Below are 13,276 nucleotides of genomic sequence, written 5' to 3'. Positions count from 1 at the left end.
CATCCTTCTCACAGAAGAAGCTCATTTTCTCTCCGTGGTGAGAACACCTGACTTCTCCCTCGTTCTCCTTCTCTTTCTCCCTCAGGTACGTCTCACAGGCGTTCCTCAGAGCCAGATTGGTCACCGGCTTCTGTCTAGTTGACCAGCGACAAATAGAGCAGACGTAAGTGGAGTTGGTGGTAATGGGGTAATGGTGAGGAGTAATGGGAAGGAGAGGCAGCAAAAAGTTCTGAAGTGGTGAAAGTGAAAGAGCGAGTTTCTCAGGAAGCTTCTCAGGTGTACTTGAAGACACAAAAAGCGGAAAGACCTTGGGACAGTGTAGCTCCTCCTTCTTAGGAGGACGTGAAGGTAATTGGTGTAGAATGAAGGACGGACAGTATCCTATCTAAGATTACGAGGCAGGGCCTAAACGAGAGTCCTGCTGAGAAAATATAGGACATGTTTGACTTTTTGTTTTAGGAACCACCCTGGAAATAAACCTCTGGCTTTTTTGGGTTATCCCTGATACTTTGAAAGTTTCTATGTTATGACATGAACCCATTTTAATGTGTGAAAAATGCGATTTGTTTTAAAAGCATGAAATGATGGAACGTATCAATCAATGCCCTTTTATTTTTTCAGGAACTGCTGAATTTGATACCGTCGCGGACTCCAGCTGAACTGAATCAGAGACCAATTCTTCAAACTAAATCTCTCTAGATCCTGCAACGTCCTTGTGATGTCCCAGCTGTAGGCACAGGTCTAGGAGGAGGGAGGGACAGTAACACGAGGATGGAGGGGTGCAATAAAGGGGTACAGAGACCAGTACAAGGCAGATAAAGGCTTAATATTTTTTTGGATACAGACCAACAAACCAAACAAACAAAAAAGTTAAGCTATGAACAATTTACTGTAGAAAAGTTGTTAAAGTTGACTGGGCAGTCTACCCAGGAGGGACTACAGACATTACCAAAGAAAAGAACATCAACCAAGCTAAGCACTAAACAGCTCTACCTGCCACCCTGTTCTAAGCTAAAAGAGCACACAAGGAGTGGTACCTGCCTCTAATCTAGTGTGTTTAGAAATACCTACTGATGTAAATGTAGGTCCACACCCAGTCTAATCTGACCTTCCTCCCAGGAGAGGAGCAAATAATCGAACCAAGCGATATCAGACGGCTATACTCAAAGAGAAACAGAAGGAGTAAAAGAACTAAAAGAAACAGGGATTGAAACAGGGACCCATTCCATGAAGCTCTCTACGCTGTTCTTGAGCTGATCTGAAGGCCACATGAAGTTTGGAGGTCTGTAGTGATTGACACTGCAGAAAGTCGGTGACCTCTGCGCACTATGCCCCTCAGCATCCGCTGACCCCGCTCTGTCATTTTACGTGGCCGACCACTTCGTGGCTGAGCTGCTGTCGTTCCCAATCGCTTCCACTTTGTTATAATCCCACTGACAGTGGACTGTGGAATATTTAGTAGTGAGGAAATTTCACGACTGGACTTGCTGCACAGGTGGCGTCCGATCACGGCACCATGCTGGAATTCACTGAGCTCCTGAGAGCGACCCATTCTTTCACTAATGTCTGTATGTATACACACATATAATGTGTGTTAAAATGTATGTGGTCGACAGTTGAGCTTTAGGGCTAAACTCAGAGAGGCAGAGTGAGTTTAGCTGGTGACTCCTGGTTAGTCCAGCAGGGGTCGCACTTTGCAAAGATTTAGCACATTGAGAAAAATTCTTCAGGAGTTTTGACAAGACCTTCACATCCACTGTGGATACTGCAGGCTCACATTTCCACTCTAGCTCAATGGATTCAGCTGCAGAAAGACTTTCTTATTATTAAGGATGTAACTGCAGTGCAGGTGAACAACAGGACTCCATCTGGGAATTGCTGTAATACGTAATCTTGTAGATTATACCACTGTTATACACACCTACACTCTTCTAGGCATAAAGCTACTAAACAGTCGCAGGGCCAGAGTCCCTCTTTTCACTGGGGTGGTCCCCTCAAGGCTCCATCTCAGTGCCTTTAGCCAGGGAACATAACTGAACCATACTCCACTGAAATGATCTGTTCTAAGCTGGACTGACTCCACACACCCCGCCTCGCCTCCAGGCTTTTACTCTACTGCAGAACCTTCATTTCAGTGCACTACTACTTTGTTTATGTGTTAATTATCAATAAGATACTCATGATATGATTACTCATATTGAAATCTAACGTTAAAGTCAAGGAAAATGCATAAATAATAGGCTAAGAGCAAAATATGATTGTTATGAAGATTTGTTTTCATAGGGAACCTACTGTGAGGTTTGAGTCGGGCTCCTATCAGTTCACAATTGTATGTGAATGTAAATTCACTTTTGTCATTTTTCAGTTTTTGACATATTTTGAAAATGTCTGTCGGCCTTTATATGGTGTGTAAATTCCATGATGAATGGATCAAAAGAAATGACCCAAAATGACTTGGAAAGACTTCTGGTTCCATTGACTTACATTAAAGGTAAAGTAAGTTTTTGGCTTCTCCTGTAAAGTCGCTATGTATATTTATATAATATATGGGTATGAAGCATTGCTGTGTGTATAGCCTTGTTGTAGGCTTCACAGCTGTGGCCACGCCCCCGTCGCCACTCCCCCCTCGCATTTGGTCACGCCTCAAATCTTTCTGGCATATTCTAACTGGACGCAGCTGTCTGTGTTTAAAGAGCCAGTCCCCCAGATTTCAGACACAGCCGCTATAACTTTCTAACCGCTACGTCTGATCACGCATGTTTGCGCTTCTGACACGTTTCCTCTTTCTTCATCTTCCTGTTTGTTTTGAGGGGGGATCAGAACACTGGACCCCTAACAGTAACCCCTTCCTGCTCCACTGAGGAGGGCGAGAGAGACTTCCCCTTTAATTCCAGCCTACAGCGCAGGATTATGGTGCATTGCTGTCTACGTTGATACCGTGGAGGCCGGCCGTGTGAGCTCGCTCTGACCCCCTGCTCTGCTGTCTCTCTTCGCCCCGCTTTCTTTTCCACCATGCACCGGCTCGCCGTGCTGCTCCTGGCCGCCTCGTGGTTGCTCCTGGCCGGCTTGAGCCGCGGCTACTTCCCAGAGGAGCGCTGGAGCCCCGAGTCTCCGCTGCTGGCTCCGCGGCTGCTCGCGGCGCTGCTCTGCCGCAACTCGGAGCACTCTCTGCCGCATGTGCTGGGAGCCATCGACCGCCTCAACTACCCCAAGGACCGCATGGCCCTGTGGTGAGTCACCCGGCGAGCCGTGGCGCCTACGTAGTGCAGGGGAAGAGAGGGGTGGGGGGGCTGTGTTCGGTTGGGTGGGCTTCGTTTTCTCAACCCTGGAGAACACGTACCGTTAGTTTGTGTTTACTTACTCCAAGAAATGGAAGAACATGTTCCAGGGTACTCTGGTTCTGCAAGGGTTCCTTAGTAAAGGGCATGGTCCTATTTAGAACCATGAGTTCTGTGTGGAACCCTTTCCTGCTTAAGAGGTTCATTGCATGATGAAATGGTTCTTCAGATTGGAGAATGTGTTGTATATGGTTCTATGTGGAACCAAAAAGGGTTCTGCGGTTATTACAATGTCAAGCCTTTTTGGTGCTATATAGAACTATTTTCAAGAAGGGTCTATATAGAACCACACACAACACATGCTTCATCCATCTAAAGCACCGTTTGACCAGTCCTAAGAACCATCTAAGCAGGAAATGGTTCTATAGAGAACCAAAAAGGGTTCTATATGGAACGTGTGGTTCTACATACAACCAAAAAGGCTTCTGCTATTATTATGATGATGGTTCTATATACCATTTAAAAAAAAGGTTCTATATTGAGTCCTGTACAACGTTCATGAATCTAAAGAACCATTGTAGCAGGAAAAGGTTCTACACAGAACTTGTGGTTCTATATAAAATCAAAAAAGTTTCTGCTGTTGTTACCACGTCGAGTCTTTTGGTACTATATAGAACCATTTTCAAAAAGGGTCTATATACAACACCTTCTCCATCAATATATGTATATATTTACTCCAGAAGACAGAAGAACGTTCCTACGGCTCCTGAAATTGGAGAACGTTTCAACTGGCTTTAGGATGTTCAGGTGGTTGAGATCATTGTTTATTCCATGAAATGGAAGGAAATTATTGGTCAGCCAAGGTTGATGTAGTCAATGTAGTTGATGTGGTGCAGAAAAGTGGAGGAAAAGTCCTGTTAGCTGGTCTTCAGTAGGGAAACGTGTTCAGATAGCTAGGACTGATCTACTCTCCGCTACTCTCAAGTAGGTTGGCATTGCTGGGAAATCCATGGAAAATGAAAGACAGCGTTCAGCCGGGCCGACTGGGCTCTGTTGGCTCCGACGAGAAACTGGAAAAAACATTAAGTCAGCTGGGCTTGATTTGCTCCAGGAGAGAAAACAAAATGTTCAGTCTTGTGTTTTTCTTCAGAAAAGAGCTTCATGTTCTTCCGAGGAAAAGCGAGCTGAGCGAGTTCCACTTCTCCATTTCATGAGCTCAGATAGATGCTTACAAAGCCTGGGCTGCTGTTTCACTTCTGTTTAGGTTGACCTCAGTTGTGACCAGTTGTGGTTTCTCCTCAGTGCTTGATAACACGTGAGATCATGGCTCAAAGTGAGCAGGAGGCTGAGGCATTCCTAACTCAGATGGTACTGGAGGAATGCCAGGTGTGGAATCCTCCGCCTGCAGATGACGAAACTGCAGAACAAGGTGATAAAACAGCACTTCTTCGCTGCAGGCCGGAGTTCGGGACAGATGGGCGTGGGGTTTGGTGCATGTTGCTCATGCGCAGTCTGGTGGAGTCTCATCTCTGGGGCTTGTGGGTTTGTGCATTGACCCAAGCGTCGCAAGGGAAGTGAGCGAGTTGAAACGTGTCCAGACATTAATACAGTGAGCCCCTTCATCCCCCGCTCCATACTCGTTCCCATTCCACGGCAGCTTCCTCTGGGCCACAGCCCCAGCCACAGCCTCTCCGGTCCATGTGACTGGGGAGAAGGAGCCACCTGGTGAGATTGGCTATGGTGAGATTAGCTCTTAATAATGAAGGTTTTTAAAGAACCCTTTTAGGCATCTAGCATAGGGACCAAACCCACCGACGCTTTGACAAATCAGTGCCCGATGAAAGAAAAGTGGGCCGGGGGGCTTTATCAGACTCTTTGAAAGAAAGGTGCCAGAAAGGGTTCTGAAGAGATCCCATTTTAGAACCGATTTTGGGTCTATAAAGAACCTTTTGGGTTTGTGTAAATGAGATCTGTGAGTGTAAAGAATCTTTGTAAAGTTGAAAACTTCCAAAAGGTTCTGCATCAAAGGTTTTTCCCAGAGCTAAACACCCAAACCATGTGGCCACCTTGATTTTTAGAAGTGGAGGTTGGATGTAAAGTGTCTGTCGCGCACAGAGCTGTTTGAAATTCAGGGAATTCCGTGTCCGGCGTCAGAGAAAGAGACGGAATTTGGAGAGGTGCTGAAAAGTTTCCCTCCGGCAGCAGTGTGGGATTAGTGCAGTGAATGGCTTTATACACACTCACCGTACACACAGACGGGCGTGTTCTCTGCCTCAGTAGACGCTTCTTATTAAACAGCCCTGCTGGGAAATGTGCGGACGAGAGAAAGTCATAACCCAGAGAACATCAGGCACAATCGCTGTAGAAATAAAGGTTCTGTTCAGGTACATTTTACGTTCATCAAGGTGCAAACAACGTAAATGTTCCCTCAAAGGTTCTCCAGTGGTTTTAAGGTCTGATTGTGGAGCTTAAATCAGGTTCTCCAGGTGAAAAGTTGGTATTTGTTCCTTTTCATAACCGAATGTTTTAAAGCAGAGCAGTAGAATAAAAGCCTGGAGGCGAGGCGGGGCAGGGTGTGTGGAGTCAGTCCAGGTTAAAATTGAGGTTAAAATCTCTTCTACAACTTAACCGATGATCAGGGTTTCACTATTGGTGATAGAGAGGTGTCGTGTTCGCTCTACATTGATGAGATTGTGATCATAAGACAGAGTTAAACAGTTTGGGCTGCAGTTTGTACAGGTTTCAGCTCCGCTACACCCAACAAACGACGCCGTGGTTATCCCGTTTTACGAAGGCGGTTCCCAACTTTCTCCGTTAATCCAGGTTTAGATACTCAAGCTCAAGAAGGAGAGTTAAATCTAATATGTAGGGGTGGGCGATTTGGCCAAAATATCATATCACGATACGTGATCTGCATTATGATATTGAATATTTCTGAGATTTATTAGGTTAAAGCTAAACAAAATAGAGAACGTACTGACAAATAAAATAATAATTAATCATTTCAGTTAGTTGTTTGTTTTTCAAACCGCACTGCCCTGAATCTGATTAAACAGGACTAACTGTGCTCACTTTGGTTACACGACGATTTCATGATTGTTCTTTTATTACTGGCGATGTCCTTGATATGCTCAGCAAAGCATAGCGTGACCTAATTCATCACGATTTATCATAATGTTGTTATATTGCCCACTGCTATAAATATGTAGAAATGTTTATACCAGTAAACCGTGTTTACCGTTTACCCTGTTTGTACTGGTAAAAAGCAAAGCCGTCTCCGCTGCTGCCGTGTTGGTGTGTGTTGGAGTGGTAATGGGGTTATGTTATTGACGGACGTGTCCTGATAAAAAATGATCCGCTGTCGTGATGCAGAAAATCCAGGGTTACATTGAGTTCAGCTTTAAGTTAGCTGGCTAAGCAAGAAATCTTGCTTTGGTTTTTTTGGGCTCGGACCTGGTTATTTTATTTTCTGTGGGTGTTTTTTTGGCGAAGCACTGAGCGTAATGTGCTAGACTGTCTGCTAGATGTGGTTGTGTTGTCTCATGTGCATCATGTGGATTTTCATTTTGTTTCATTCTGTTTGGCCTGACTCCTCTACAGGCAGTTCACAGGCTCTGTGTTATTAGGTGAAAATTCCCCACCTGTAGGCTGTTCTTCTTCTTCTTCTTCTTCTTCTTCTTCTTCTTCTTCTTCTTCTTCTTCTTCTTCTTCTTCTTCTTCTTCTTCTTCTTCTTCTTCTTCTTCTTCTTCTTCTTCTTCTTCTTCTTCTTCTTCTTCTTCTTCTTCTTCTTTCGGCTTCTCCCTTTAGGGGTCCCCACAGCGGATCATCTGCCTCCATCTTGCCCTATCCACTGCCTCCTCTACTTTCACACCAACCATCTCCATGTCCACCTTCTCTACATCCATAAACCTTCTCTGAGGTCTACCTCTTCTCCTTCTACCCGCCAGCTCCATCTCCAACATTCTTTGCCCAATATATCCACTATTCCTCCTCAACACATGTCCAAACCATCTCAACCTGGCCTCTCTGGCTTTATCTCCAAACTGCTCTTGGATTTTTACCAATTTTCTCCCCAAATTAGTCGTCTCCAATTCCACCTGCTAGTTAGGACTCCCCTAATCACACGATGCTTTCTGTCAACGCTAGGAGGGTGAAGGTAGCACAGGCTCATGCAACGTCACTGGACAGCCGAACGCACTCGGAGGAAAGAGCCGACCGCCAGATCTGTTACATCAGCTCGTTGAGTGATGGGGCGGGGGGGTGGAAGAGAAGGGGGCCATCCTACCCACCCAGACAGAGCAAGGCCAATTGTGCTCTCTTGGACTTACGGCTACAGACGGCTGCAACATCACCATGGATCAAACTCGCGATCTCCTGATGACACGGTCAACGCTTAGACGGGTGTGCCGCTCAGGAGCTGAAAATTGGGTTCTTTCTAATTGCAATTTGAGTATAAAAATGATGAATCGTTCCTACCGAAGACGTGTACGTTGTTTTGTATTGTATGGTGAATACATATGCAAATATGACCACTCCCAACATTGTCGACCATTTATCCTAATTACGTTTTTATTTGTGGGTCAATAGATAATGCTTCAATGAATTTCCACAAATAAGATATGATTTAATACAGGCTTGCACTGTTACAGGTCGTATAACCACAAATGAAGTTGGTATAAGACAAACAATGCTGGAGCACAGAGAAGGTCAAAAGCTCAAAAGCTGCATGTTCCCGGTCAGCCACGCCCTCTTTCAGTTCCTCTTTCTATTTAAAGACCTTTCGACCTGTAGTTGGCCCAAATTTACAGAACAGAAACACCAACGAAAGCATTATAAGACATGAATAAACGTCTCCTACACTGTGCATTGGTCGTCATACTGAAACGCTTTTCCTGCAGGATGACCTGCTTTGCCCTGCACTTTCTTTTCTTTTCTTTTTTTTTTAAATATCTTCAAAATTCTCTGGAAAGGTCCTGTCCCGTAGACAACATCCATCCCTGCTGCTGGGTTTAGCTTCTATCTGCTGTTTACTTTGCGAATAAAGCCAGACACAACTTGGTTATCTGCTGACTCTGCTCCCCCGCGAGACTGATCTGTTAACGTGATTAGATCGGATCGCAGACGCAGGAGGGACCGATGGAGGTTCAGCTGTAAAAGCTGTAAAAACAATGTGTACAGTACCCAATAATACATGATCAGAAAGACAAGAGGCCCGACTGTAGGCTGAACTAGGACAGGGGTCGCAACCCAAATCTTAAGAAGAGCCCATTTGTCCTTTCAATAAAACTCGAACCACCTTGGGAGCCACAATGTTTTGTGTCCATTTTACCATCTTGGTAAAGTCTCAGTATTTGTTGATGTAATATCTAATATCAGTAAAAACACAGACTTACTTTGCTCTCCTTTAAGCTTTAGCTCAGCTTTTCTCGCATCTCCGGCAGGAAACATTTCCTCAAAAGTGGAACAGTTTTCTGGAAAATGTCTCTCAATGTTCGACTTTTTACGAGGCTGAAATCGCTTCTCATTCGCCAGCGTCTTGTTCAGATTTTCCCCTTCTGCCTTAAATGGTGCCTAAGGTGCAAATGTAACTACTGCACCATTTAAGGTGGAACAGGAAAATACGAATGAGAGGCCACTTCAGCTTTGTGACTTTTTAGTGTTTGTCAGTTTCTCAGAAGTCCATTCGTCTCCAAATTATCGATGTTCGTCTTAAATCTCTCTTTGCCTCTTCGTTAGCTACTAGCTGGGCAAGACTGTCGTCTGTGTTGCTGTGGTGACCAACAGTCTGTGCTGATCTTCAGGGTTAAAGGGTGAATCAGCAGTTGTACATTAACTCCAGCGTTTAAGACCATTTACTGTTAAACTGTGTTGAAGGATCAGCAGAGCTTTATTTTACTGTAGAGGAGGATTATTTTATTATTACCTACTGATCTGATTCAGCTGTGGAGCCACAACAGGGCAGTAAATGAGTTGCAAGTTGCGCAATGGTCAAAAGTCAAATATGAAATTTTGAAAATGATGAACCTCATAAATACGCTCAAAATAAAGTGTTTAGGCTTAGATGGTAGAGGTGGTCTAGATGACGACGCATCCTCTACCGAGAACACACTGGTTATTTTTAATGCACTGTTTCTGTTTATTGACTTTTTATCATTTTGGGAACTTAAAATATGACCATAACTTTTGCACAGCACAATTTTATGTCTTATTTTTTTGTGAAATCCAGCAAATAAACTGCATCAAAATGCGTTGTTTGTATCGGTAAACCGTAATCTGTCCGGGGGTGCGCAAACTTTTGCATACGACTGTACTCCTCATGGCTCTAAGGTTCTTCTGTCTCTTTTTCTGAAGCAGAAAGTTGTAAGTATGTCTTTTTAAAACTATCCTCTGTTTAAAGCGATAGTTTGGCCCCAAATTGTTCCCATTTCATCCGCTTTACTCTAAATCCTGATCAGTCAAGGCATGTTTGGTGTCTCACTTTTGCTTCTTTAGTTTTACGCTGGCGCCACGAGGCTCATAGCCAACAAGCAATGGAAGCTTACACCCCACCAATTAGCAACGTTCTAACTGGCCTCAGACTGAGCTGTTCAGTATCTCTAATATACTCGATTGCGTGGTTTCTGACACTGTGACTCGCTGTGGTCTGTAAACGCACATGTACACACAGTTGGGAAGAACGTTATAATGTAGGCGTATCCATCGCCTCATCCTTATAAACACTGGAAAAATAAGCTTATGGCTCTAACTGCAGGCTGCTGTGTGATTCATATTCCTCCTCCTTAAAGTCTTTAACTCTGTCCGCTTTCAAAGCAGGAATCTGTAAACATTGGAAGGCGACCCATGCGTTTCCACCCGGGGATCAGCAGTGAGGTGGCAGCCACAGACTGCGTGCTTTGTGCGCCACTCTGGTTTTGAAACAGATGGGGAACGAGGGCCCTGCGGGGTCAGCGCTGGAATTCAGGGGTTAATTTCAACCAGCCGGAGCTGTGAGAGGTGCTACATGTGCAGCGCTGATAGCGCTACAGCGGCCCGTGTATCAGGAGACTTTGTTGTGGTGGGAACGGAACACGCCGTCCTCCTCGCACACTTTGTTTGGTCTGCTGAAGCCGCGTCTGATATCTCAGATGAGGAGCTGATCTCCAGGCAGCGTTCAGGACTGACTGTTTGTTTAAACGTGATGTCGAGCTGTTTGGTCTTTTTTCAAATCAGATTTCAGCCGCTTACTTAAGCTCTTATGCTTGTGGGCATATTTTGGTTTTTCCATCTGAATTTATGCCCAAATCGTAAGGCAAATTATTCAGTAACTGCATGAAATAAATGTATTTTTTTTTTGGGGGGGGTGGTAAAAGCTGTGTTTGTAAAAAATAAATAAATTTTAAAAATTATGATCTCCACAAATCACCACACGCTCACAATTTACTGCTGAAAGCCAAAAATCTGCGCCGCTCTTTGTGTTATTTTCTAAAAGTGATGTTTCCAGAGCAGATCACTGAAGAGACGCCGTCTGTTTATAGTTTAGAGCCCAGATTTGGGGAAAAACGGCTCGACTTTCAGTAGAAAAACAAACTGAGTTCAGCTTCTTTTATTATAAGGGTTTAAAATGACGTCACCGTCTATTAGACTGGAGAGAAGAGCTACAGCCTCACACGACACCCAGCTTCTGAATGGAGCTTATGGAGTATGAACGTTATGAAGAACATGACCGAGTGCGGTTTGGACCCACGGAGTTAAAGAAATTAATTAGTGTCCAGTTATGTGGTCATTTTAAGTTTATTGATTATTAAGTGACCCTTTTTAATCCCACAAATGGGGAAATTCCACCTCCGCATTTAACCCATCCGTGAAGTGAAACACCACATACACACTAGTGAATAGGCACACACTAGGCAGTGAGCACACTTACCCGGAGCGATGGGCAGCCCTATCCACGGCGGCCGGGGAGCAGTTAGGTGTCTTGCTCAAGGAATGCTCAGCACTGCAGTAACACTGACGTGTTGTATTGTGTGTGTTCACTGGTGTGTATGTGGTCTTTCACTGCACGGATGGGTTTAAATGAAGAGGTGAAATTTCTGTTGTGGGGCTAATAAGGGTCACTTAATCTAATTATTTTGAGGATGCAGATGGTTCCAGAAGCTCATCCCAGGCTTCTGCTCAATCGACTTGGTAAGAATCCTCATTCAAACTTTTGCCGATTTGGATTTTTTTAGAGAGAGGGAGAGAGAGAGGAGGGAGGGAGGGAGAGAGACTCCTACAGGGAACTTGTACTACACTTAACTGACCAAAACTCAGCCACCGCCACCACTGTGGTCTGAGTACTTCAGCAGCCTGCGCAGACCTCTCTCTCTCGGCTTAGCGGTGGTGGCCTCGGTGCCTTGCCTCGAACATGTGCAGTCATTTGTGTTTTCACTTCTCACCAGAACCTCAAAACAACACACAGCTGTATGTAGCGTTTGCTGTAATCTGGTAGAAGAAGCTGTCACTGTGGCGAGAGATGCGTGATCTGGAATCAGCTCTGTCTGCTGCAGATGGGCAGGATACGCTGTAGATGTGCCACAGTGTACTCGGCTCACTGAACGGGTTTGATTGCTTCAGAAAACGTTCAACCGACTTCTAAGGCTGACCTTCGGAGACGTGTCTGCAGATTCTTTGAGGAACTGAAAGTGAGTCTCCTGAAAAGAGTGGAAGCTGGAATAAAAGGGGAAGAGTGACTCACTAAATGAGGCTTCTGTTGAGTCAGCTTTGTATTAGTGTCATGTAGTATGCTTCACTGGCTGTGTGTACAGGCAAAGACATTTGCGAATCTGATTGAAAACGTTCCGATTACAGATGAAGATGGAGGTGTTTATATTCTCACTCTACTCCACAATCTGATGGAAAACCTTTACATGCTCACTACAAGTAACCCGATCCAAAATTTACGAGCGTCCATAGAGAACCACCTAGAGTAAATGTTACCATGACAACCAGCATCACGTGAGTCCAGTCAGAGTGAGATGAGCAGCAGTGAGCAGTGCTTGTGTTTTTAACTGCTTTAAAATGACGTCAGACTCAGGAAAACGTCCTTCACATGTCCTTATTAAAGAAGGCCGAGAGGAAGACGTCGTGCTCTGAGACACATAAGCTGGACGTCCGTCCCACCGCCGTCTTTTAAAGATCAGAGCATGAACTTCGTCTCCTCTGCAGACCAGTTTCTGCTCCGCCGTGTTGAACGGTATAAACTCTCACTGTGACGCGACGCTCATGCAGAACGGACTGAAACTTTCCGATAGGGAAAGTAATCGGATACAGACGTTTACACAGATATTATTCTTCTGTTTAACGGATTATTTACAGGATTGTCCACCTCAGGATAGAAATAGAATTCCAAATGGCCTCAATCAGACTAGACTATTCCCATTTAGGTGTTTACGTGGACGTGTTCTGTTCACATTGTGCTGTTAGTCAGATTATCAGGCTGCATGTAAACGTGGCCGCTGTCATTTAGACTGGAAATGCAGTAGATTAAAGGTGGTTTATGACTTCTGCTCAGTGTTGTAATCTCTCCAGGTAGAATATCTCTGCTGTTTTTATGAGGTTCCATTTGATTAATATGCTGTTAACTTGACATCTGTTTGTAGGAAGTGGAGGGCAGGGCAGCCCACCAGGCACACAGCCCCCCTCGCTGTGAGCGATCATGATGTATATCTATAGAATGTTTACTACAGCGGGTGATTGCGGCTGCTCTTGGGTCGACTGTGAAGGCGTGCCCACCACTCAGTCCATTTAGTCCTCCCATAAACACTTATTCTTACACAGCCAACATCTGTTCACAGCTGCTTTCTGTAGCCAACAGGCGGTGATTTATTATACGCTGTAGACGATTTTCTGGGTGTCCCGTCTTGGAGGTCAGGCCTCCTAAGGGTGTAAGGTGTGGTTGAGCGTGAGGTTTGGCCCCGCTGACTTCATCATGATAACTTTAGTTATCCAATTATGTCCCTCGTTTGAGATCTCGACAAGA

At 44.8% G+C, this 13,276-nt stretch overlaps 1 protein-coding gene across 1 annotated transcript in view; it reads left to right on the top strand.

Moving 5' to 3' along the window:
• The first annotated feature begins 3,012 nt into the window (after positions 1-3,012).
• colgalt1b (collagen beta(1-O)galactosyltransferase 1b) overlaps positions 3,013-13,276 on the top strand; it is a 35,080-nt gene continuing 24,816 nt past the window's right edge. Inside the window, exon 1 of the mRNA XM_017682974.2 lies at positions 3,013-3,230. Within this exon, the coding sequence (XP_017538463.1) occupies positions 3,013-3,230 (218 nt within the window). The remainder of the gene's footprint in view (positions 3,231-13,276) is intronic.

Source organism: Pygocentrus nattereri, chromosome 12 (genome assembly GCF_015220715.1).
Source record: "Pygocentrus nattereri isolate fPygNat1 chromosome 12, fPygNat1.pri, whole genome shotgun sequence".
NCBI lineage: Eukaryota > Metazoa > Chordata > Actinopteri > Characiformes > Serrasalmidae > Pygocentrus > Pygocentrus nattereri.
The sequence above is the reverse complement of the archived record's forward strand: the minus strand, read 5'-3'. Positions and strand labels throughout refer to the sequence as shown.